This window comes from Heterocephalus glaber, unplaced genomic scaffold, assembly GCF_053883595.1.
Source record: "Heterocephalus glaber isolate CG9 unplaced genomic scaffold, H.glaber_assembly_v1.0 deba00000122, whole genome shotgun sequence".
Lineage (NCBI taxonomy): Eukaryota > Metazoa > Chordata > Mammalia > Rodentia > Bathyergidae > Heterocephalus > Heterocephalus glaber.
In genome coordinates, this window is record NW_028258138.1 from 73,310,219 (window position 1) to 73,337,641 (window position 27,423).

Below are 27,423 nucleotides of genomic sequence, written 5' to 3' on the forward strand. Positions count from 1 at the left end.
GGGGTTAAAGACTAGATTTCTTCCCATTCCTTCTCTGAAATACATAGCCTTTCTTTCTTCCTTTCTTTCTTTCTTTCTTCTTTTTCTTTCTTTTTCTTTCTTTCCTTATAGCACTTATCCTCTCTACCAGAGTAAATATCTAGAGCATGGACTTTTGCTTTGTAAATTCTGTCCCCAGCTCCCATCCCAGTAGCTAGCATAGGCTGGAAGGAAGGAAGGAAAAGAAAGAGAGAAGGAAAGAAGGAAGGAAGGTAGGTCAGTGTGAGCCTCAGTAGACTTCTGCATGGTAGTCAGCAACCATAGCCACTCTTTATTATTCAGCACTAGCTTTAGGAAGGCAAAAGGGCACATTTTAATGGAACAGTGGAGAATTTGAATAAATCTGTCACATATACTATTACTGCCTTTGTAAAATCTGACCTAATTCCTTATAAGTAAAAGTGGTTTCATGAAAGGGAACTTACTACAAATCTAATTATAGGCAAACCTAGACCTTTGGATTGGCATTTAAAGTCAGTAATGGCAAATTCATGTTTCTTATTTTACTGACCATTCTTATTTTAATCAGGAAATATCTAGTCTTTTTCTTCTTTTCTAGCAAGTATTTCTGTCATGGATTTTTATATATCAGAATAATCTATGTTGAGAGTGTTTGAAATACAATCATGTACAACAAGAGGATGTTTCCATCAAAAACATGACAGTGGTCCCATAAGTTTATTATCACCTAGCACCGTCTTGGCTGTCTTACCTTTGTTTGAGTACATGCTGACGTTTACATGACAAAATGATCAAATGACAAGTTTCTCAGAATGCATCCCCTGTTAAGCAATGCATGGCTGTACATGCATGATTGAAACTGTTGACATACTAAATCCAAAGCTCTTTATTTTGTTCAACCTATGTGTTATAAATGCCACTGCCACCTCATTAAAACCTGCTATTGCAATGTTTCTGGGGTCCACTCATCTTGATATTGTTGTTGCCTTCTCTGCAAAAGAAAACCTAGGTCAGTACATTCTCCCCAAAGACATGCTGCGCTGATACGTGTACTTGCTTGTGTACAGCCTCCTGGAGACTTATCAGCAATGTGCCTTGTTCTTCCTTAGGGAAACTCAGTGTGTAAAATTTCATTATTAATTAATTGGAGTATTTACAGTAGGATAAATAACCTCATGACTAGATAATGTACACTTCAAATCTTGAAGCTTATGCTATGAACAAAATTATGAAAATACATTATTCACCTTCACTGAGAATGAGATGTCTAGTCCTGTTAGCCACAGCTCACACAGTCATTTTTTACTGAACAGAAGAATGTTTGGAAAGTGGCATTTTGAAAAATGTTAGCACTTTCGTGTTGAACTTGCTGAAACAATATAATTTGACTGTTTGACAGAAGTTGCCTTGGGAGAGATTATTCATCTAATTTCATCTAAACTTACTAGAATGATGATGATGCCAGAAACAAATACCAGCTGTGATAAGGAAGCAGCGCTGTTTAGCTAGACAGAGCCCCTTAGTGATAGCTGGCCACAAGGTGACTTCAGGTGATCTTACAGAAGGAAGCTTATGGCATGTGTAGGCTAGAGAATAATACTCTTATTATGTTTTTATTTATTTTGCCTTTATTAAAATATTTCTGTGCCATTTTAAAAGCATATAAAAAAAATCATACACATGTCCCAAAACAGGAGTATTGGAAAATTCAGAAAAGAATAATGAATACATTTAAAGCAATGCATGTTACTTAAATGTGGGACATAGCTCAGTGGCAAGGCAATTGCCTAGCATGCACAAGACCCAGAGTTCAACCCTCAGCACTACAAGGAATAAAAGAAGGGATTTTAAACTTTAAGGAAAGTAAGCTAGAGTGACTTAACTACTTCTTTCAACTACTCTTTCAGCTAACTATTCTTTTCAGCTAACTTCCCTTTTCAACTATTCTTTTAACTATTTTAAAACTGAAAGTGACTGTTACTCACATTTGTAACTGACCACTCAAAAAAAAAAAAAACGAAAAGTAGAATATGGATTAAAAGATGAAAATGGGCTTGTGAAAACACTTACTGTAAGACTCATGGACCTATGAGGAAGATCATGTAATGTTTATGCATGGAGATTTTTCAAGAAGAGAAATGTCCTCAGGCAGAATCTGGGTTTCTTGTAGGTAGAGAGGCTCGATCCGGTAATTGGACAATTCTGCATGATTTAAGAGTGTGCTGCCTCCTTCAGAACCATAAATAATTCTTTGGGAGCTGGAAAGTTACTGATAAACCTATACTGATGATATCTGACTTCACAACCAGTCTCTACTGAGCCCACACTTTGAAGGGATTATTAGTTGTGCTTCATACCTTCAAGATAATTACTTTTCCTTCTAGCTGTAAGGGACTCTAAACATAACAGTCAACCTTTATAAAACTCAAGTATGCCAGTGAGGAGGCTGAAACAAGGAATACCTAAAAGTTAATAACACAGAAAGAAAATTATAGACATTAAGAAATATTGTGGCAAAATATGCCCCATCCTCTTTTGGAACCACTGTTTTAGGAACTGTATATTTTAGTTGGCAGTAGATTATGAAGGCCACAGCAATCACATTTCAGAAGACACAACTCAGTGATATAGAAATGCATATCTGTGTGTACATGTGTATTATTCATCATCTGATGTAAATTGTATCAGATTGAATAAATTATTAGTCAGTAAATGAATCTCATCAGTAACATTCCAGACATATGTTCATCTCACTCAATTTGAATACCTCCCACAAAGGAAGATTTTACCTATATTGTTGGTCAGCTCTAGGCCCTGGAAAATCCTTCCTCCCAGTGAGTTATTGATTTGGAGCAACAAGCTCCCAGAAAGCTAGTCATTTCCTTCCCTCCTACACTGATGGCTCTCGAAATGTTTGAAGACACATGTCCTAGTCTGTTCTTAGCTGCTCACCTAAGCACCTCCAGCTTAACAGCCGTTCCTCATCTAATGTGGATTCCACCTGCTGCCCAACCTGTCCCCCTCTCCTAAGCCTCCCCTAATGTGGCAGGGTCCTCCTTAGAACAGATCCCTAGAACTAGCCTACTTCCTGTCATGTTCAGCATTGGAGCCAGAAGCTATTGCTGCTCATGATTTAGCGTGCCTTTTTTTAAGAGAATAGAATGTAATTATTTTCTTAATACTGTCCACCCAAGTGGCTGCTGAGCCAGTAGGTACCTGTCGTACTCCTTCTGAGTGGCAGTGATCTCAGGGTAGTGTCTGTCTACTCCTCCAGCCTCATGGCTTATGTGTAATAAACGTCTGACAAATGGTTTGGAAGAAAGGCTCAAGCTAAGCTTTCCCATAGATACTTAAGCAATAATTTTCAACCCATTTTGCATACTTCATGATTAAAATTCATGTTTTTATTTGTAACCTTTCAATGCTCTCTATTTTGTATTCTGTCATCTGTCTTATGTGCAATCATTTCCAGCTTTTGTGTTGAATACAGATTTCAAGAGCATGCCATTTGTGTCAATACTGTTGAATCAAAGGATACCAAGCATTTGTTGGTTGTTTTTCAATCTGGCACTGCAGCTTAGTAGAAAAGAGTCTATAGGCCTTAATTACATAATTATTAGTGCCACTAATTTACATTATATCTAAATAAGTTGTTTTCACTTTCAGAAGTCAGTGACATTAACTGTAAAATAATTTACCTGCCTCAGGGATTTGATAGGATGGTCAAATATGATAATATTTGTTTTTCATTTGTTTGTTTTTGTGTTTTTGGTACCGGGGATCGAACTCGGGACCTTGCACTTGCACAGCAGGCGCTGGAACCACTGAGCTAAATCCTCGGCTATGATAATATTTGTAAAAGCAGTTTTGAAAATGTTTTTTAAAATTATATAAATCCAACATTATCAAGTTGTTTTTGTTGACATTTTGGATAATTCATTAGATGTTAGATGGAACAGTTAATATTATCTGAAATTTTGTCATTTGTTTTATAACTGTCAATCACCTAAGATGTTATAGTTAACAAAAATGTATTCATATAGTTTCTTTCTCTAAAGTTTAATAGTTTGGTTTGTAATAGAATCAGGTACTTACAGGGGTATAAGCCAATTCATGTACTTGAAGTATATCCATTGTAACTATTTTGTGCTACACAGGACTTTGTTTTTTGCAATTTAAATTGTGAACCCATGCAATTTTATTGGCTTCTTTGAAAAAAAATGTGCATCAGCATTTCCATTGTATTTATTCTACTAAATTACCTTGACTCCTTAATTGAAAGGCAGTTTATTTTAATTTTAGTATCACTGTTACTGAAAGTCATGGAAATATTTAATGATCATGTAGCTTGAACCTCTCTGACGAGCAGGAAATTATCTTGTCTGCCTGACTTTCAATAGATGACATTCACCCACTGGATATATCAGACTCTAAACTAAAAATTCAAATGGAAGTCAAATTCAGACTTGTAAAAATCAGCTTCTACTTTATTCGTGGCTTAGCACACTGGGGAATGTATTAAATCAGTCCTGACACAGCTGTCTTCTCATTCTGATAGGAAGATCTTCATTTAACCCCTATCTGTGTAAATGATTTTGATTTTTTGGTTTCTGCAGTAACAAGTGATGCCAGTATATCCATCCAGTGTTTCAAAAAACTTTCTCACTCATCACTTACATAGTGATAGAACAAGCAAACACTGACATTGAGACAGCTGAATGAATTTTTTTTTTTTTGTACTGAGGATAGAATGCAGGGCCTCACCCATCTTGGGCAAGTGCTCTACCATTGAGCTACATCGCCAGCCCTTTTTTATTTTTTATTTTGAGACAGGATGTCACTAAATTGCCCAGGCTGCCTTCGAATTTTAATCCTCCCTCCACACCCTCCCAAATAATTGGGATTCCAGGTATTTGCCACTGAACATGCCAATACTTTATTAGTCTGAAGGTATATTTATCCTAATTATATCCTAATTATCCCATATAAAATAGCTCATTTACCCTGGATATTATAAGAATTCTAATAAATGAAGTAGGAATGTTTATGCCAAGGTTTCTGCACCAAGCCTGGCTTTCAAGGCTACCAGGTATAGATAGCAACTCTATGGTCAACTCACTGGTGATAAATCTGAATCAATAAGTGACTCTACATGAAGTAGAGTCAGGTGAGTTGTCAGTGCATTAGTTTACTTTGAAATATCTCTTATTACTTTGTTAAATAGGTAAGAAAGACACATAGTAAAAAGTCACATTCAGATAGTTAAAAAAAATACAGAGTGACAAGATTTTATTCTCCTGTGGCCCTAAACTTCCCTCTAGAAATAACCCTGATTGCCAATTTCTTCTGCACTCTCCTACATAATTCTTCACATTTACAAGTACTATACAGTGTATGTATCCTTCTTGGAAAATATAACATACTTTTTAGCATCTTTTTCACTTACTTTACATTACTGCTGATATAGTTTTCTCATTTTTAGTGGTTGTATAACATACCTTTGAATGTTTTATGAATTTTTTTTATCAGTTAACTCCTGTTCCTGGGAAATTGTTTTTAATCTTTTCATGCTACAAACAGTATTTGGGTGTGTGTTCCCTGAATACCTGTACTCACATAGCTGTAGGATAATTCCTATAAATAGAACCGGAGAGTCAGATAATGTGCATTTGTTTTGATAGACATTTCCAAATCACCCACCAGAAGATGAACTATTTACATTTCCTACAACAGTTTTAACTACAATTTTATCTTTCCAGTGCCCATTATTTATGGCCCTCCAAGTCACAGAATGTTAGATACCAAGGAACCTGAACCTGGAAGATTCTTAATGAGCATGAAATGAGAGCTGAGGTAGCTGCACAACCCAAAGGGTTTTCAGACTGCTCTGGCTCACCAGGGCTCACCAGCCCAGGCCTCTTCTTTTTTTTTTTTTTTTTTAATTAGTACATGTTTGCAGTACATGCAGTTTACAGTCATCTTGGGGAGTGGGAACAGGTACATACTAGAGCCTGATTTTTTAATCCCTTTCCCTCCCACCTCCCTCCTTCCTCCTCTAAATCCCCTTTTTCCATTTTCGTTCTTGTTGATATTATTAATCTTCTCTCATGTTTATGACATGTAATGTTTACATTCATTGAGATCATTAGGTTCCTGTACATAGCTTATCTTTGTTCTACTTATTTCCCCTCCCCTCTTCCTCTCCCCTTGCCCTCAGTCTCCTGATCTCTTCCCATATGCAAGAGATCTATCCTCTTGTCTCCTTCTATCCATCCTTTACAGTGCTTTGTTTGTACTTTGCCTTATTCAAATGAGAGTGTTTATCTTGTATGTCTGCTTTTTAACCAACCATAATTAAAATCAATACACAATACAATTGAATCTTTCGAGACCCTATTAATAGCTCCTTTTAGCATGTCCTTATCATTATATTTTATTCTATCACATACAATTATATATAGATTATTCAATTGTATACAGATTGTTTTCAGTTATTACATTTTAGTTTTCTTGCTTACAGTTACATGTAGAAGTATAGTTGCTTCAGGAATAAAAACATAGAAAGAATTACTGCTAACCATGTTTTCTAAAAACAGCTAATTCCATTAGTAGTTTGGGAGTGTACTCAGAAGTAGCTCTTGTTGGTTTAAGAGCTTGGCTTTTCATTTATTTATTTCAATACTTTTCTTGTTTTAAATTCCTAGGCCCATCTGTGTTTAAGTCAATAGTCCTCTCTACCCTGATTACCTCTGGCTGATCAATAAATTATTGTAAAGTATTTTAGAAATAGAACACTCAATATAAGCTATCAGTAATTGTCCATTTCTAGATTTTGTAAGGTACCACTAATGAGTCATGTGTTAGAAGAATATATTGACTTATATGATCAACAGCTAGCAAATATTAGTGTGAAGTGTTGGGTTGCACTTTTGTTTTTAATTTTTTTAATTATTTTTCTTTTTTTGGTTGTTTGAGACATGGTCTCACTATGTAGTCCAGGCTGGCCTCAAATTCATGGTGATCCTCTTGCCTCTGAGTGCTGGGATTACAGGCATGCGCCACCATGCCCAGCTCTGTGCTTTGTTTTTAAAATCTCTTGACCCTGTGGTGGCATAGGCCTATAATCCCAGCACTGTGGGAGGCTGAGGCAGGAGGACTGAAAACTCTAACCCAGTGATGGCAACCTTTTAGCACTTGCAATGATACAAACAGCCCCCTGCAACACATGTGCTATAGGTTCACCACCACTATTCTAGCCCAGCCTGGGCAACTTAGTGACTTAGTGAGACCCTGTCTCAAAAAAAAAGGAACACTAGGGAAGTACTCAGTGTAAAGGTCCTGGATTCAGTCCCCAGTGCTGAAAGGGAAAAAAAAGCAACCTCTTGAGAAATTATGTTGTTTTGAATGGTTTTTATTGTAGCTGACACTTTCATGTGATTCTGTAATTTGATCACAGCAGTCTGTTCTTTATTTGCTAAGTCATTCTTTTTGTTCTCTGTTTTTATATCTATTTTCTATTCAATGAAATAAAAAGAAGTCAAAGTAATTACCAACTATTTGCATTATTAGACTATAATAAATATTTTATAATTCTGGAAGGCCAGTGTAATTGGAGGGTACACAGCAATGAGGTTAGAGAAATGCTGTTAGAAATCAGTGGGCACTTACTTTTTTACTCCTTTGACAATGTCATAAATAGGAATATAATGACTGTAGTCAGTTATGGTAAATTCCAAAGATTTGATGTATTCTGTGAATCTATGAATAATACATAACAGATTTAATATAATTGCCTTACTCTCCACAATTCCAAAACAGAAGTGTTTTCTTAGTAAATGTTTTTATTAAAAATATTCTCCAAGGGCTGCAGGTGTGGCTTGCCTATGCACAAGGCCCTGGGTTTGATCCCCAACACCAAAAGAAAAAAAATATTTTCCTTGTAACCTTAATCTGAGAGTGAAGTCTACTCATTATTATGAGTGGGTATAATATATTTATTAGGGCCTAGGTACACATTTTATGTTTCTGAATAAAGTATCACCCTCCTCCATTGGTTCTCTTCACTTTCAAATTAAAATTAGTGAAGGTTTGTAGGCAGACAGTAGTGATGATAAACTTAGAATGGAATACATTTCCCTAAACATTCTTATAAGAATAAAAATAACATCCCTACACTTTTTAATGGACTAATCTAGGATTATACCACTACTCACTTATATTTTTCTGGGTGAAAATTTTCCTTATTTAAAAAGAAACTGTTGGCACAAAACTCATCCCAAAATTGAAAACTGATTCTATTGTAAGTATTTCTCTAGGACCTGCATAATGAATAATATTTATTTTATACTTCCAAGGTATTATGAACCAATTTCCTTAAATATGTAATTTTTAGTAACATTTAATATTTCTTTTGTTTATTCTTAGGTTTTAAATTCTCTTTAAAATCATAAAATGAATCTAAATTTTGAAGTAAGTTACTGCATTTTACCTCCCCCATTTGCCAAGCACATGATCAAATGAGAAGAATCCTTTTAATTATATTGTAGTGGCAAAATGTTTTTGTGCTTTGGAATAATCCACCAGAAAGGTAACGCAAAATAAACTTGTAATCATTCAACAGCAAAACCTTTTCATACTCTAGAAAATCTGCACAAAGAGCTGACAGATGGATGATGTTTGTCAAACTTTACCAGCTACCACTGAAAAGAGATGAAATTCTAGAGTTGGTACTTAGGAAAGAGAACACCCAGAAGAGCTGTCTGCTGTGACTCATTGCTGCTGCCATGTAACTAAAATGTTTGTGTTTTTATTTCAGTGACATTATACGCCTCCTGTATTCTCCTGGGAGTGTTCTTGAATAGCAGTGTACCTATATTTTTTGAGCTTTTTGTGGAAACTGTCTACCCAGTTCCAGAAGGAATTACTTGTGGAGTTGTCACTTTTTTAAGTAATATGTTCATGGGAGTACTTTTATTTTTTCTCACATTTTATCATACAGGTAAGAAATTTGATTTCTGTTTTACTATATAAATGTGTTATAAGAGAAATTTATGGTATTGATGTATAGGGAATTTATATGGAGAATTCTCACTAAAGCAAATTACTTTGAGTGTTCACACGTCAACAAAAACAATATTCACAATTGTTTTTCTTGAAATGTATTCTAGCGCATGTGCATCCTCACTCCCAAAGATTTCAAATTAACCTGGGCTGGGACCTAGTATTTGCATTTTTAAAAGCCTCTGCCAAACCCATTCCTTAGCCAAGTGATTCTAATATTCATGTAAATTTTTAAAAATACTTCAAGTCTTCTGTCTTAACACAGAGAGTAAGTCAGTAATGCCAGAGGTGTATATGTAGTTTAAAGCCATGGGGATGAATAAGAGAAGGTTATGCAATGTAGGAAGTACTCTAATGTAACACTCTGAGAAGCCATATTGTTTATAGGGAACTTTCTGACAGGCTTATGATTGAAATAATAACTGTGTGAACCTCCTTGACTGGAAAACAAATTTTCAAAACTTTGAAAGCAATGAAACAATCATCCTTGGATTTTGGACAACTTCAGGCATAGGACTTTCTTTTAGCTACAAAATGTGTCATCCAGATGATAGACTAATTTCTTAATATAACTAGCAACAAACTAGATTGTCTCCATCAATAAGTAACACAGGTAAAGCAGGTCTTGGCTGTGTCAGCCTTGCTGTGAGTCTAGCCTGTCCTTGAAGGAGCACACACTCAGGCAGGCAGACCCACTCTTGCAGTCCTCCCAGAAGCACGGATGTTGGAGTAGAACCTTTGCTTTCAATTTGTTTTCTAAACAGACTGGTACAACAATTATTACAGATCAGCTCTAATCCACTTCAGTTGTGTCAAAATGGAAATTAAGAGGCTTATGGCCTCCCTTTTCCTGCTAAAGCTTCAGAGATGCTGTGATGCCCCCTAGCATGATAGAAACAATTTTCCAGCTGAGAGCCGCAGATTTGTTAAGTGGTCTGTGCAGCCTAACATGGTTTTCCTTGCCAGCTACAAGGAGTTTTGTCCTCAGTATTTAAAAACACCAGGAGATGCCAGATAATGTCATCCCCCAACAAATATCTTGCTGTGGGCTCTATTATAGAAAAAGCACATTTATTGACAGGTTTAAGGCAGGGAATACATGGGCAACTATTTGTATTGGTTTTCTGTTACTGTAACAAAATACCTAGAGCTGAATACTTTATAAAGAAAAGAGGTTCCTTTGGCTCAATTTTAGATATTAAAAGGCTTCTGTCCACATGGTGCCTTCAGCAGCTCAACTTTAGTGAGGACCCTGTGTGGCACAAGACATCACAGTGGCAGAGAGCACATGTGATAGGGAGAGATTATGTGGCAAAACAGTAAACCAGACAGAGAAAGACCAGCAACCTCCCTCAAGGCCCCGCCTCTTAAAGGGCCCACCCCCTCTTAACATTGCCAAGCTTCCAACACATGAGCCTTTGGGGAACTCACTGTCCTGATATTCAAACCATAGCACTGCCTTACTACAGAAGAGCTCAGTGCACCCTGAGCCTTTGCTAGGCCAGCAGAGTATGTCAGTCTCCTAGGACTGCTCCAACTTGGGATTTGTTCAACAGAGATTAGATCCTGGCATGATTTACCTGGACCTGACTTCAGTGCCCAGTCCTCATCTTGCAGTCACAGGGACCAAATACTGCATGCAGTTACTTTTGTTTCTTTGGCATATGTGGCAGAAGAAACTTTGCGCCATTTCTGGTAATTACCATCTTCCTGATACAGCCAAGGATTGATCTGACTAGGAGAAGAAAGTTGCCCTCATTTTGGTTGGTTTCTGATCACTTGCTCTTATGTACATCTGTATAGATGTTAAAACGTTTCTGCCCAAACGCTGTGACAACTGTGACCAAATAGAGCTTGAAATAATTACAGTCCACCAAGGTGATTTCAGAGAGGAAAGTCTCGGTATATTTGGGATTTTAGATAGCTGATGAGAAGGTAAAGGAAAAGAGCATCTATTTTGAAGGCACAGCTGGCACTCACCAAGTTTTGTTTGTTTGGTTTTCTTCTAGATAAGTATAGTCACTGAATGATGTCAGAAATTTAAAGATCTAGCTTGGATTTCAAAGAAGTGTTTTCATGTATTTGTGAGTGTGTATATGAATACACACAAACATACTCTACATCTCTCAAAGACTAAGGTTCCCAGAATTATGAAATCTGTTTTGAAATTCTTTTCACACACAATCGATTGATCCTGCCTTAAACATCCTGCAGCAGACACTCAGTTCTTTATCCACTGTATGATAATACATAAATTGCAAATATGAAAATTCTGTAAAATGGTTTCCTAAAATCAGCTTCTAGTTTTGCAGCCTAGGACACTGAACACTTTATGTAACAAATTGAATTTCCTTCCATTACAGCCAGTGTTCAAATGTCATAATTTGGATAACTTTAAAACTTTAAAAACTCACTATTACAGCTGAAAATTCAACTGTTAGATGATTAGAAAGCTTGTTTTGTTTTTGGGGTTTTTTTTTTCTTTTTTTGGTTTTTGAAGAATCCCTAGGTTTCTTTGCTGTTGTTTTTGTTTGTTTGTTTGCTTGTTGAAATATGGTCTCACTGTAAGTTCAGGCTGAGCTTGAACTCACTATGTAGCACAGGTTGGCCTCGAACTCATGGCAATCCTCCTATCTTAGCTTCCTGAGTGCTGGCATTACAGGTGTGCGCTATCACACCCGGCTCCTTGCTGTTGCTTTTAAGACATAAGTCTCACAGTGTTGCCCAGGCTGGTCTGGAACTTCTGAGCTTAAGTGATCCTCCTACATCAGCCTCCCAAGTAGCTGGGACTGGACAGGAGTGTGCCACCAAACTAGGAAAGAAGTCCTGATTTCTAACCACCATCACAAGTGGTTTTTAGGTCACTTCTGAAGGAAGTACTAACACCCACAGTGTGCTATCTAGTAGGCGACTCCATCAGATAATTCTTCAGGGCTTTCTAGCTGCCCCCAAAGTGACCACATCAGAATGCCTTGCCCAACAAAACAGGCTCTGCTGGTGATTTGTTTGAAGATTAGGGCCACTTGTCCCCTGGGGACAAGTGTTATTCAGGCTTCAGTACCAATGCCATCGGCTCATGTGGAGCCCTGGGCCACATCCTGTTTCATTTCTACTTTGAGTACCTGGAACCATATTGAAAGTTTCTTAGAATTTTTCTAATGTGGATTTTTCAAGGTCACTTTCAAAGTAACAAAGCTCCTTGCTTCCTAATATGAGCGTATTTGTAAAACTAGTTGGTTATCAGGAGAACAAAGGGCAGGTTCAACAGATGTAGACTAGAGAGAAGTAATTTTATGTCTAAGAAGTAAAATAATCCAGTGTAGTGGTTAATATATACTTACGGGGCATCAAACTGGAGAGTCATGGAATCAGCTGGCTGCTCACCTTGAGTGAGAATGCCGGCAATTTTGTTAAATCACTATAAAAGAAAGTAGAAGGTTGGTTCTAGAAGGTGGTAGCTGGAAACAGACTAGTACTTTAGATAGTCAAAACCAAAAGCAATGCTTCTGGAAAGAAAAGCTTTTTAAAAGGATGAACAAAGCCCCAATTGGCTCAGTCCCAACATAGCATCACTTGGTGCAAAAAAGCACACTTCACTGAGTAAAATATAGCACTTGTCTAACTGCAGATTGGCAAAGAGGACTCAACCAAAGTGTAGTTAATGATAGAGAACCAGCAGAAGTATGGGGTAAACTGGGTAGTCCTGCCTTTGAGTATGGGTTTCGATTTCCTCCAGTGAGCAGCAAAGGGAAGGGATGCTAGAAAACTGTAAAAGGGGTAAAAATACGAATGTTGCTTTCAGTGGATCAAGATTTTTGTTAGTTCACTCATGTCATGACATTGAGTTCAGAAAGTACATCTGCTTCACAAATTAAATGTTTAAGCAAGCATTCCCTGCTTATTAGCGCACTTGAGATTTTCAGAAGGAAAAAGTACCTGTTCCCCCGTCTCTGGCCTACTGCTTTCTGAAAAGGCAAATAATTTAAAGAACACTTGCCGCTGATTGAGCCAAGTGAATTTGCTGAAAGGTGGATTTGATTTTCAGAGAGAGGAACCCAGTAAAAACCAATCAACAAACTATCACTGAAGAGCAATTATCTAGCATTTTTAGTGATTTTATCTGAACTTGGGTAGAAGGAAGAATTTTACAACTATGATGAAATAGTCTACTTTGACAATATTTGACAAGTTCCTCAGTTTAAAGAGAGTAAGGACAAGTTGATGATTGCTACGTGTATGTTGCTCTAGCTCTACAAATTACAGGCACTAAGATTTTTTAAATGTCACTGTTGTAGACCATGTTGTCAGGTATCATACTTTCTTTTATCTGTTGCTTAAAATGTAGCCTTAACACCAGAGTAGTCTCTTTTAATACAAATAGCATGCTTTTGTCTATGTTTTACCACTTTTTTTTTACTGCTTCATATTCTCTAGTAAAATTCATCAGAAATCCAGGTTATATGGTGAATGTAAGAGCAAAACATGCCCATTGTGTCATCTCAGGGAATATCAGAGAAAGGACACGGCCCTAGAGGTCACAGCTTTTCAGAGTATTTATATGCAATCCAAGTAAATCACAGAAAAGAGCTTTGTATAAAAGTGTCGTTTGGATATACGTCTTTGTTTCATGCGGTAGAATAACATGTCTGGCTTTTAAAATGTAGTAATTGAGAGGTGAGGAAGCTGTTGTGTGAGCATACTGTAGGAAAAAAGGCATTGCCATTCAATTTCTAATTTCTATTCCTGAGCATAAATTGCTCTTTGGAGCGGCATGAATTATGGATTAAACTAAAGCAGCAGTGTAGAAATCTTTAGGTTGATTTTTGAAGATTAAGAGAATATTAGCATTCTGTCGAGAGACAAAGGGGAAAAATAAACCTATAGAAGTGACCAGAAAAAAAGAAAGAAAGAAAGAAAGAAAGAAAGAAAGAAAGAAAGAAAGAAAGAAAGAAAGAAAGAAAGAAAGAAAGAAAGAAACTTGTTTCCCTGTTTATTCTCATAGGAACTGATAAAGTGGATGTTAAGCTACAGAAGTTGTCCCCAGCCACCACCAACCTCAAGGAGCTACAGTACTTGCTTCAAAGCTTTAGGATTGACAGGCAGATGGGCTTGGGGAGAGGCAGGCTGACCAGATGCAGCTGCTCAGCTCAAGGGTTCCTGGCCAGTAGTGTGATGTTGCAGCAAGTAGCCGGCACTGTCATGTTAAAGAGCGCCTGAGAGAATATTTTTGAAGCAGCCGATTCTTGATACCTCTAAATCAGATAACAGAATGGCCTGTTTAAATGACTTCTACAGGTTTTCCAGTAACTGTCATAATACATAACCATTCATGCTAGCAGAAAAAAAGACTAGAAAGATATAATCCAAAATACAGTAGTCTCTTTAGAGGTGGTGTTTCTTTTATGTTTTACTTTATTTTTCCATGTATTTTCTCTGTTTTACAGTGATTACTACTGAACATTTTTACTGAAAAATACAGATTTTTATCCAAAAAAATATAGTTATCTTGAAATTCAGGTGATTTTCCTCTTTGTCCCTTTAACCCATCAGGTGTTTCTAAACAAAGTAAGACTGATGGTGATAGAGGACACTTAAAAAACAATTAACAAACTTAACACTTAAAGGCAATCAGTTTTTTCTTTGAAGTAATAGATTGAATTTGCAACTGAAGTCAAGGTGGATTAAATTGATGAAATGTCATTAACAATATTGATTTAAAATATTCCACGTGAAAGCCATATAATACATTACACCTATCACTTAGTCTCCATATTGTCACTGTTTATTGAAAGCCAGTTTCCTGGCCGTCTCATTTATTGTGAATGCTTTTGACTGCGGAGCAGATTCCTCTGGGCACACAGGTGGTGTTCTGCTAGTGCTACATGAATGCCTAAAACTGCATACTGTATTTTTGTCTTACAGAGTTGTCTTGGTTCAACTGGTGCCTTCCTGGGTCATGTTTGCTTAGTCTCCTCCTCATTCTGTGCTTCAGGGAATCCTATGACAGACTGTATCTTGATGTGGTTGTCTCAGTGTAATACCACAGACTTGAAGGAGTTTAAAAGGAGACTGGAAATCAATACTGCACACTGCACATTTGCTTGGAGTTGCACATCTAACAGAAAACAAAAAGGAGAAGAAAGAAACTTCATCCAGAGGTTTTGTTAGGTTACAGGTTATCACATTAATTTAATTACTACTAGTAATAATGCAAGACTTACTTGTGTGGTAATAGGGAATTTTAAAATTCTACAACTGGTGGACCTGTGCCTGATTCCAGGGGCTGGAAGTCTGATGTCTTACATGTGAAGCGCTACCTACCATAGGTAATCCCCTCTGTGTTCTGTGCCAGTGCTAAACTACTGAGCCACAGTAATTAGGAAAAGAAAGGGCATTTGTCACATGAAGATAACTCCTCCTGAAGTCACACAACAGAATAGGAAGAAATGCCACTAACTTCTAAGGAAGTTCAAACCCTATATTGTATCAGATTTTAATTGCAAAATAGCCAAGTGATATACCGATGATAGAAATTAGCCACATGTACACTACATGTTTTTCTAATAAAGCCATTTCTTATACGAGTCCTTATTTTTAATCAGGTCAGAACCCTCTGGCCTCCTTGTTATGGTGATGAGTGCTTTCCAGAGACTTCAGAACTTAGGTGCCTTGTGTGCATCTCAGCTTGCCCTTGTTTCTGTGAATACAGTTTCATCTAGGAAGCCCTTAGATGATTGTAGCAAGGGTGACTAAATGTTTAATAGTCACACTAATTATTGTGTGAGGAGTGTAATCCTGTTATGATTTGGCACTTTGTTAAAAGAAATAACCACGTAGCATGTTTGTCTTCAACCTACACAAGGTGGCAGGAGTTGTAAAGCCCAGCACTATTACTTACTAGGATTAGATTTTATTAAATGACACTTGTTTGAACAATTGAGAACACTGAAACTTTCAAAACTTTATACGTGATTTGTGAGTTGTAGCCTTGTATCTGAGTTTAGGATGTAAAATACCCAATTCTGTTTGAATTCAGGGTATTTGACAGGGCAGCATTTTGCCAGTACCTGTTTTCCTTCTATGAATGATATTTTTAAAACTAAGAGTTCTTCTTTGTTTTGTTTTTTTTGTTACCAGGGATAGAACTCGGTCCTTGCGCTTGTGCAGCAGGCGGCGAAACCACTGAGCTAAATTCCTGGCTCAAGAGTTCCTCTTTGAAGGGTCTCAGACATACATTGCACCATGACAGGAAGGGCACTGCAGTGCGAGTGTAATATTCCCCCAAAAGATCAAGAGTAACATTTTACCTTGATCATTCTCTGCTTCTTCCAGCCCCTCTTGTTTTTTCCTCTCTTGAAATTGTAACTCGTTGTCAGCCAGGTATGTATTTTCTTTGCCTTGTCCTGGTCCAAGGGGGAAAGCAAAGTAAAGGAGAGGAGGAAAGTGCTCGTCCGCTGTCGCTGCGCATGCGCTCACCCAAACCCCACCCCAGCACCTTCTGGTTCTTTAGCAAGCTCATGGCTGTGCTCATGGCTGGAAGGTTCCAGGACTCCCTGGCATTTTCTAAGACCTTTCTTTCCAATTGTGAAATTTGGAATGTATGAAAACCCACGAATATAACACTCAACTTCAGTCACCTTTGAACCATCTCCCTTTCTAACCACCTTGCTCACTTGGGAGCAAAAATGGAACTAAAGAACTTGCTAAGGAGAAGAGGTCTGTGAAAGCTAGACTTAGTTCCATAACTCATTCTCCCTACATAAGTAAAAGTGAAATAAAAAGAAGGCAGAATTCTTGAACATGATCGAAAGCCACCGACTTAGGATATCAGCAGGCCATGACCCAGATGCTAAATAACCACCACCCTTTCCGGTTTAGAGAGGAGATAGAAGGGAGAGAGAAGAAGTATGGAGTGTTTGGCCTTAGCCACAGCTGTTGTGTTTGAGAACATTGCTGTATAAAATCCTGCTATAAGACTTCTGATGTAGAAAATTGTAATTAAGTTCATTCTACTTTTAACACAAAATACAGAGTTCCGTGTAAAAAATATTGCCTAAATGACCAATTTAGTTCAAAGACATCCCAAGTGGGAGTGATTAGCAATTCTTGCGTTGTGCCTGGCACCAATTCTGTTGTTCAGTTTACATGAGATGAGAGAAAGTACCTATCTCCTCTGTGTTGGCCTTCCCCTCTGGAACATATGTTCTAATCACAAACTGAAAGTGTCTTAAGTGTTCAAAATTTCATCTGCCAAAACTGATCGAAAGGTTACCTGGGGTTGGGAGAGACTATATATTATTTATCTGAATATTGCAAATCATGTTTTCTTTGTGTTTTTATTTCTAGCCAGCATCAAATTAGACAAACTGTTATCTTCATACTTTCTAAACAACCTAAATGACCTTTTATAAATGGAAGAAATCTTAACCCTCCACTAATCCAAGCCCTCATTTTAGAATTCCACAGAACCTATCCTTAGAGAGGTAAAGTACCTAATAGCCAGAGTACTAGTTTTGGCCTTCCCTTGGTGTCTTTGGGATTGATTCCAAGATCCCTAGCAAATACCAAAATCCTTCGGTACTCAAGTCTTTGATATAAAATGGGTATTTATCACTGATGTCATTCTCCCATATACCTTATGTACCCAACACTCAGCCCTTGGCCCTCATGCAACCCTGGGCAGCTAGATCATAAACTGTGATTATTATGTGATGTTTAGTGATATGAATGGCCGTGTAGGGGAGGGTGCAATCCAGTGCTCACTTTACTTTCTAAGTTCATCACACACAGTCGAATGGAAACCAATATATGTCAGATGTTACATGCACTTGTGTGACCTGGTGAGTAAAATTCAGTGACTACTGATAATAGTATTTCAGCCTACCTACATGCTTGTGTGCCTGTGAAGATAAGTGGGTTTTTATGGGTTTTTTGAGGGGTTTTGGGGGGTTTGGGGGGTTTGGTTGTTCTTTCCAGTACTGGGGATTGAAGCCAGGGCCTTCATTCTGATCTACATCTTCAGCCTGACTAGGTCATTGTTTTGAAACAGGTTCTCACTGAGTTGCCCAGGCTGGGCTTGAGCTTTTGTTCCCCTGCCTCAGCATCCCAGAGTGCTGGAATTTGAGGTGTGTGCCACCAGGCCCTGCAAGACAGGCATTTATTGTTATTTAGACAGGCAATTCATTTTCACTCATTGTAGTCAGAAGTTGGATTCTTATGCCTCAAGTCATCTCTAGATCACTTATAATACCTAGTAGAGTCCTTCAGTTACAGTCTACCTGATATGTTATATGTTTAAGAAATAGTAAGAAAAATCTGTACATGTTCAGTACGGATGCATTTCTTCCCAAATATTTTTGATCTGCAATGAGTTGAATCAATAGATTTGGAACCTGTGGATATGGAGGGCCACTACAGGGGTAAAAGTAGAACTAAGATCTATATTTTCTGATTCCTAAATTAGTTTATTTCTCTCACCTTTCAGAGGTGCAGTTTGCTGTAGACCATTTGGGGTGTTCGTGAACATTCTTCCATGTCCAGAAATGATGGGGTTATGAGCAAACTGCCGTACTGAGTATGCAATGTTCAGGGAGTAAACTGAGATGGTTGTTTGGTTTACAAGTAAAATTTCTATGTAAATCATTCTCCTATAGGGGCTCTAATGTCTCATAAGTCTTAGCTTTCAGTGACATTATATAAAAGATTCTGATGAATAATTCAGTTCTCATAAACCCAGCCAACAGCATTATTAATTGGTAAGGATATGTTATAGTGTTAGTTCCCTGTGGCTTATCAATTAATATTTCACACTTTATGGGAAGAAGTATTTTTTTTAATATGATCTATGGTGGAAGTATAGTAACAAGATAATTGCACAAATGCATTTCACTGGAAGATGGAGCTAATAAAACAACAAGAGGGACTCAAGTATGCATTTAATTTTGTATATTTAAACATATATGACCTAAGGGCCAGGTTTTATCATGGATCATATATTCATATTTAATTATTGAGAATGTTTATAGCTTGTTTTTATGAAGTCCTGCTAATGAGGGATCCAAGCTAAGGGATTTTAATTTGAAGAGATGAAATCCCCATCTACTTATCTTTTAATTAGGTCTTTTTAAACTCTTATTTTTACTGAAATCCAGGGATTCATCTTGCAGTCTGCCTGAATACATGCTTCATTTTAAATTCAAGATCAAATAAAAATTCATAGCAAATTTGCTTTCAATTAATGTTAAAAGTCACATTAATTTCACATTTGTCCCTGAAATAGTAAGTACAGGCATTGCTATGATCATGCTGCATTACCAAGCAAGTGTGAAAGCTGTGATATGTGGCTTTGGGTGTTGCTCAGTAAGAGTGCTTGCCTAGCATGCACAAGGCCCCGAGTTCATTCCCCAGGACCACAAAGAATAAATGGATGAAAGCTGTAATATGAAATTATATGACATTAAGAAGTATAGAAAACTATGAGAACATTTGACCATGTCTGTTTTATAAATATATGTGAAAAGACACTTCCACTTTAATTTGAATGATCATACAGAAGGGGACAAGATAAGCAGTACTCAGGGGACAGTGCTGGACCATCCTAGCGTAGACTTCGGGTCGGGAGTGCAGTTTTAAGAGCATGCATGCACAGTGATTGCTGTTCACCAGCTGACATCTTGACTCTCCTGTATTCCACACAGTATCCTCCTGTCTCTGCTGGAGCCTCAAACTTAAGAAATGGCCCTAGGAACAAATATCAAGGCCATTGGGAGACCCTTAAGAGTGTGACCCCTGGCTAGGAAATGGGAGCAAGAGAGGCCAAGAGCAGAGAAAGCAGACAGAGTCCTAAGTCTCTCTGACTTAAACTCAGTCTTGGTTGAGTCTGAAACAGCAACACCCTCATTTTTCTATAGTTTCCCAAGGCGCTGGCTTGTCCTCCTGGCCTACCATCCCTCAGCTTCCTTAACTCTTGCAGGAATCAGAACTCAGCTCCTGCCAGAGACACCCTGGCTATGCTTCTCCCACAGCCCCTCCCCAGGCTTCCAGGAGAAAGCTGTCTCATCCAGAGGGGTGAGCAGGGCCACACCCTCTCTGCCGGACAGGATGCTGGCATGAGCAAAACCTAAGTAAGTACAGGGAAAAGATGAAACAGTTCTCATATCTGGGTCTTCCAAATTAGAATATTTCCCTAAAATGGGAATTTCAAAGATCTTTAAAAGTGTATGATGATTATTCACTGCATTCTTAAAATATGAGCTAATTGCTTTATGAGGTCCTTCCATTGTTATCTTATTACCTGGTGGCCTCAAACAATAGCCTTTCATTTCAGCCTACTTAAAAAAAAAGCACAAGTTGCCCTAGCTGTTCTGTTCATTCAGTGAGGTTTAATTTAAAATTTTTTAAACGTAGCTAAAAAAATGAAACAAAGCATGGAGTTGATATCAGCAACTTTGATAGTGATAAGAGGACATTAAACCATTCTAGTTCTAAACATGCTGAACCTGGTACATTGGGAGGCTTGGGCCTCCGAGAGGTGACTGGAAAATGAACTCAACACTGCATTCTTCTTAAGGTTGCTGCCGGTCTTCTAATTTATACTGGAAGCTTCTGCAGTCTTGAACAAAACAGCAAGGGTAACTGAGAGACACTTTCCATTCACCCAGTGGTAGAAAGTGATATTTCTTAAGCCACTACAGTACAGCCTTTCACTTAGATTAGCTTTCCTCCCTTTTACTCAGAAGGATTATAGAATGAGAGAAATGATCTAATTCAACCACCTCACTGTACACATAGGTAAACAGACAGCCTCGGGTTAGATGAGACAGCTAGGTTTTAGCATGTCCCCACACCCCTAGTCCAGCCTTCTTTCCATAACTGACTAATGTATTAGCCAAAAATAATTCTTTTAAAGTAAATATTCTTTCAATTTTCAAATTTTGAAAAATATATGCAAGTGTAACCAATATAAAATCCCTCAGACCAGACTCAGACAGAGTGAAGTCGTCCTCCACAGAAACATGTGTTGACTAATCTTCTCTTCTCCAGAGGGATTCACGATGGACCCTCTCGTCTTCAGCATTTACATAGATATATATAAAAACTTAGATGTCACTTTAAATTGAGTCATCTAGGGAGCTATTTCTTGGACCATATTGGCATAAAGCTTAGGGGCAGAATCAGGAATTTCCGAGGTCCTTATTTATCTCCCAGATGAATCTTAATCAAATGGAGCAGTGGTTAATACAGGGATTTCATAGACCTAGCTATATATAACATCAAGCTCCATCACAGTCTGATGTCAAAAGTGAACTCCAGTATGCAGTTTTCTTATTGGAAAGATAGTCTATACCAACTATAGTTGGTATAAACAGAAGCACAGTGAAAGAAGAAAATGAATGACCCACCCCCAAATCTAAATAGACTTTCTTGGCATGGCTTTCTTGGCACCTCCCCCATCTGTACAGAGTCACGCAGTATTGTAGAGAACAGAAAGGTAATAGAATAAGCTCATGCCATTTCATGGTCTAAAAGTAAGAAAGCTCATGGAGACTCTACTAATTCTTACTATTTTATGGTCAACTTCCTTAGCTATCCTACCTTTCAAGCAATAGGCAGAACCAATAAACCAGAGCACAGCAAGAACCTGGCTTCATTTGGTCACTTCTTCCTTTCCTGCCCTCCTGTCTATCCAGCCTTCTTCCTGGCTATTTCTTCCTGTTTCTGATCATGCTTGAGAACAAACTGTGTGGAGCCCAGTTTGTGTGAGTTTCCAGAAGTGGAGAAGAGAGCTGAGAGAGATTCCTCATGGACTGGGCCAGAGAGGGTGTGGAGAGCCAGCACTGACTTAGGGGTCCCAGGGCCTGGCTCTTAATCCCAGGCTGGCGACTTCACCTGTTTGACCTTGAACAAGTAACATCATTTCTCATTTATGCACATCTCTAAAATGAGCGAGTGAACAGTGATGTTCCCTTAGGTTTCTTCCAGGTAAGAAATTCCAGTCCATGCTTATTTCAGGGTTAGAAAATGATTTCCAATAGCAAATCACCTGCAATCTAAGACTAAAGAGCTGCCCAGCACTTTCATGTTCCATTTGTGCAGTAGCCCCCCCTCATGTGAACACATGAAAAATTATGTTGCATACACTTTGAACAAGAAGAAATAGCTTTTTCAGTGTCTGTGGTAGGAGATAAGCTGCAGCTGTGTTTATTTTCCCAAAGGATTTTATATATGAAATGTGAGGTTTATTAAATTTCTCAAATGAATTAAGAGAAAAATCTGTCATTTGATGTTGAGATAGCATTCTAGGAACCAGGTGGGAGTGCAGCATTTGTTCACTGGAGTCAGACCAAACCAGATACCTGTCCTCTGGTTTGGTTTGATTCATGTGAGGTGCCCTGGGTCTGCAGCTATAGAAATCAAAGTGACAGTTCAGATAGTAAGGCTGATTCTTGAACTTATGTCTCTAGAGTCATAACACCAAAGCATTATAAGTTGCTTTGCAGCAATGCCACATTCTTTCCACAGAGCCATCCAGACATCTTAGAGCAGAGGTATAGCATGTCAGGGTATGGTGTGTACACAGGTGTCAGTAAACACAGCTTCCCCATGATTCTGATGTAGGCACACATGCTATCGGAAAGAAATGAGCCCAAAGATCAGCCCAGCATGGAAGAGGCCTGAATAAGTGACCCCCTTCTTTCTGGACTTTTGCCCCCTCACCTCTAAATGGGAGATCTGGAGTAGATGTCCCTTTCAGCTGAAAAATTTTATAGTTTTCTGATCTACACCTATTAGTCACACACAACAGAAAGTAGAAAACCATGTGAGTGCAATTGTCTTTTTACCGATACTCCCATCTTAAATGTTATCTTTTCCCTAAGCCAGGAAGAAGGCCCTGTTGGTTGTGTTAGAGGTGCCAGGCAGATACCATGTTCATTTCTTCCTTTATTCATTTATGCTTTTATTCACTCAAGATACAGTGTGTACAGTGTATACCCATGAAAGAATCAGAAAAACAAAAGATGTTTCTACCCTCTGGGATCTTTTAGAAAGATTAAAAAGAAACTCTCCTGTACTAACAATTATAAAAAATCATTATACTTTCCCACGTACTTAATCATGCATGGCCTGGGCCCACCTATTTTCTCATATCATCATTAGCCACAAATGATTTCAGGAAAAGGATATTCTGTTCCACTGAAATTTCCATCACAAATAGGACCCAGTTCTGTCCTGGGGCATAGAATCAATGTTGGCAGGAGGAACCCAAACCTTACCGTCATTCCATGGCTAGGGAGCTGGATTATCTTTCCTTTGGGAAGTTGGGGATGCCGACACTCTTACACACTGAGATACACATACTCCTAAGGCTTTGTGGTCCACCTTTCCAATAAGAATTGAATTTTACTGAAGAAAAAATACTCAACACCAAAAGCAACCATTTCTAATGATGAATTTGGGACATCAGCCAGATAAAGAGAGCCTTCTTTGGGTGCTGGAGGTTGTAGAAGTCCACAGGTCTCTGCCTGTGAGTGAACATTACCAAGCCACACCTGACACATCTCAGGTTTGTCCTGCCTCCTAAGCATTGGTGAAATCCAAAGAATGCTCCCGTTCCAGAAAGAAGGTTTAATTCCAGGGCTGTGGATTTAGCTCAGTGGTTCCGCCACCTGCCTCACAAGCGCAAGGTCCCGAGTTTGATCCCCTGTACCAAAAAAAAGGTTTAATTCCTGAAGATGATTTTAATTACTACAAATGTGTCCAATTCCAAATTGACTTCCTTCCCCACCAGAAATGTATCCTTTTGGAAGTTTATGAAAATTAAGTATCAGGAAAACTGTGCCACAGTTGCACGCACAAGTCCGAAACAAAATCAGTCATGGCCTACATCCATCACTACTTATTTCTCTGACTATTTTAGTTCTGTGACTCAGAGAAAATTCCTGGAAGAAATAGGGCTGACTGAGCCTGTTTCCCTTGGCAGGGGCAGAATAGGCCCTCCCCAGTGGAATACAACTACGGTTGGAGCTGTGTATCCACGGCAGGCAGTTTCAGTCCTTCCCTGAACTCAGTAGTTCACACTGCACTGCTCTTCCTAGCCCGTAAGTTACTGCTGAGAAAACCGTGTTAGAAGTAATGCAGACATCACCAATGGAGCTGGCCCTCCCTCCATACCCTGCTATTCTTGGGACCGATGCCTTAGGATCCTTGGTCCATGTCCTGAAGAACCCTAACCCCCAGCCCTCCCCTCTTCTTTTATAAATGCACTTACCCTTTTCAGAGAAGGAAAAAGCTCAATTTTCATCTTAGTCCTTACATTTCCCCACCTTCCTTCTATTCTGGCTCAGAATAGAGAAGGCCCTCCATATTTTTCCTTATTTTACTCAAGCTTAATGTAGACCCCAGGCAGGACTCTGTTCTGCTACCTGGAGTTGTCCTTCCCTCCATCTGACTGGGGGAAAGATTACACTAGTGAACTGGATGCTGACTCCCTTAGCTACTCACTCCTCTTTGCTGAATATTCCTTCACTAGTTCTTTATTATGTAGATGCTGAAATTTATCTTTTTTTAAACTTTAATATTTCTTACACAAACTTCTCTCCTCTTAAAGCAGAGTATGATCTTTCTCCTTCTACTTTATAATACAATTTGAACATAATAAAATACTCTAAAGTCAGGCCTGGCTTTTATCCTAGCCAGTATGAAATGCTGGAAGGAGCAGATTATATAAAAACCCTTAGAAGAAGGGAAAGAACCAGGATGGAGAAATCTGTATCCAATAATTCCATCAGCATCTTCTGGGCTCCTGCTGGATGCTGGATGCTGGATGCTGGGCTAGACACTCAGACTACAGAAATAAATAAGACAGATTCTGGCCCTCAGATTTGCATTCCAATGAGCCTATTCATTAAAAAAAAAACCCTATAATTCAAAGCCAGCAACCACAACCAAAGTGTTGTTGGAAGCTTTGAAGCTCATCTGTACAGCTGTCTTGGTTTCTGTATGGGATCTAACTCTCTTGGGAAAATATATTCTAAATCCTATTTTCTTGAGCCATTAAAAATCCATGGTTGTCCCTAATCAGTGTATAGTTATGTGTGACCTTCGCAGTGTAAAAAAATGCCCCTGGACAGCCTTTGAAGGGAAAGGCAGAGAAATCTGTTTTGATGGGTTGAAAATAAGTGGAAAGGTTTTTAGGGAAATAACAAGCTTCCAAAGATTTCAGATGTACCAGTGTTCATTCAGGCATGGGATTAGGCCAAGAGAGGAGCCTCCTAGTGACTGGGAGGAAAGGACCGTGTAAGGAGATCTGGGAGACCACCCTGGAAGAGTTATTGGACTATAATGCAGCCCCTCAAGGGCTGGGGATGTAGCTTAGTGGTAGAGCACGTGCTTAGCATATGCAAGTCTGTAGGTTCGTCCCCAGCACCATCAAGAATGAATAAACTGTAAGCCAGCCCTGTAGACATGCCGTTAAAGTGTCTGCTGAGCTGAATTAGAGGAGGTTTGGAGGTGTGGAGTTGTGGTGGAAGCAGGCTCTGGAAAGCAGAACCAGAAACTGGCTTCTTCTCCCTGAGTCATCTGGCCCAGGCTCCTGCCTCCAAGCACACCCTGCCGGCAGTGTCTCTATCTGGCCAACTGCTTTCTCAGCTCTCCAGGGATGGAGATTCCACAGCCTCTCTCTGTTGTCTGTTCCAGAGCCACTCCCCTTAGTTCTTAGAAGTTCTTGCTTTCAAAGAATGGGAGTGTCGAGAAACAGAAAGGAGACAAGAGGAGCAGAACAAATTAGGGCAAAGGACCCCAGCAGGAAGAGGAGTTGCTGAAGGTGGGGAACAGCATCCACATTTCACACTTCCTTCTCTGACTTCAATCAGTGTAAGCAATTGGCCCCCAGACATGTGTGGACGGAGGAAGGTAGAACCAGCCATCTGGGGACCCTGTCCTCCCACATCCCCTGACTGGCACAGGGGAGTCCATTCTGCTCTGAGAAAGCAGTGTGCATCCAGACATCCAGAACTGCCCTGGAGGAGCTGTGTTTTATTCAAAAGCCTGTAACTTTAGCAATCTCCCCTTCAAAGGAATGTTCTGTAATTGAAGGCATGCTCCATACCCACTCTATTGTGTTTCACGCACTCTGCCAAAATAATTACTTTTCACACCAACTCTTGGATATAGATAAACCTTGGGTAGTCCAAGGAGGATAGAGCCAAGGAAAGTTATCACCTCTTGCTCCATGAGACTTTTCCATCAGCTTCCAGCCTCTCAGTCACATACCCAGAAGCAAGCCAAAAAATCCACCCACCCCAAAACATACCCCAAAGCCCAGGCTCCTTGTTCCTGCTCGGTACTCAAGCCATAGGGTATCTGACCTATCTTACACCACTAGTTATCTGGCTGTCACAGCTCCACAGAACATCACAGTAGGAGCAGCAAGGTGGGCAGGACTGGGTGGCACGTGGGAGGAAGAATAGGAGGGGTGGCTGCAGAAACAGAGCAGGGATGGCAGCTGGCAGGGAGCCTGCCTCAGGCCTGCCATTGCCACTCCTCACTGAGGGCCTAGCATGCCCAAAGGGTTCCCCCACCCACCTGCCCCCTATTCCATACCACCTTAGTCCTCCCTTGAGCCTTGACTCCCTTTCCAAGCTGGCTTCCCACTCCCATTTCCTTCGGGTGGCCTCAAGCTGCACTGAGGTTCAGACTGCCTCCCAGCTTAGAGGAAGAGTCCTTTCCTGTCAGAATCCAGGTCTGTGCTGGTGATGGCTTTTGGCTGAGGTGATCGCAGTGGAGCTCTGAGTGCCACTGTGAAATTGTACTCCAGCCAGCTGCAATAGACTCCCTGCCTCTGGGAATCTAAGAAAGGAGAAGCCCAGGACTTTCCCAGAGGATGGGGGCCAGCTCTTGAGATTCCTCTTAGCACCAGGACCTGATTTTAACATGGCCACACCAAGATACAGGTTCTCTGCAGGTGCCTTGAAGGCAAGGGCTTCTGCCCCTCTTGTGTCAGCCCTGTTCCCAGGTGGACTTTCCTCTCCCAGCAGAGATGGTGCAGTAAGAATGGGTGAGGGGCAGCTCCAACCCTGCCCCACAGACACTTGATGGGGCGGGGGGGTGTACAGGATCTTGGGTGGGTGACAAATTGCCCTTGCAACACGTCACACTTCTGAAGTGTCCTGTGCATTTTTAATAATTCTTAACCATGAAAAACTTGTACTACACTTTAATAAAAAATTTTTGTTTGCATTTTACTTTTGTAGTATTTGGGGTTTTATAGATTTTTTTAATTTTATGGCCAAGTATACTTTTGTAAGGAAATGTTGAAGTCTTGAGTATTTTTATCCTTTTAGAAAACTACAGTTAATGTCAGCT

General features: G+C 39.3%; 1 protein-coding gene across 1 annotated transcript in view; it reads left to right on the forward strand.

Moving 5' to 3' along the window:
* The window catches only part of Slc49a4 (solute carrier family 49 member 4), a 117,072-nt gene extending 90,421 nt beyond the window's left edge, over positions 1–26,651 (forward strand). The window contains exons 8-9 of the mRNA XM_004873611.4: positions 8,816–8,998; positions 14,983–26,651. Of these exons, the coding sequence (XP_004873668.1) occupies positions 8,816–8,998; positions 14,983–15,098 (299 nt within the window). The 3' untranslated portion in view covers positions 15,099–26,651. The remainder of the gene's footprint in view (positions 1–8,815; positions 8,999–14,982) is intronic.
* Positions 26,652–27,423: the final 772 nt, after the last annotated feature.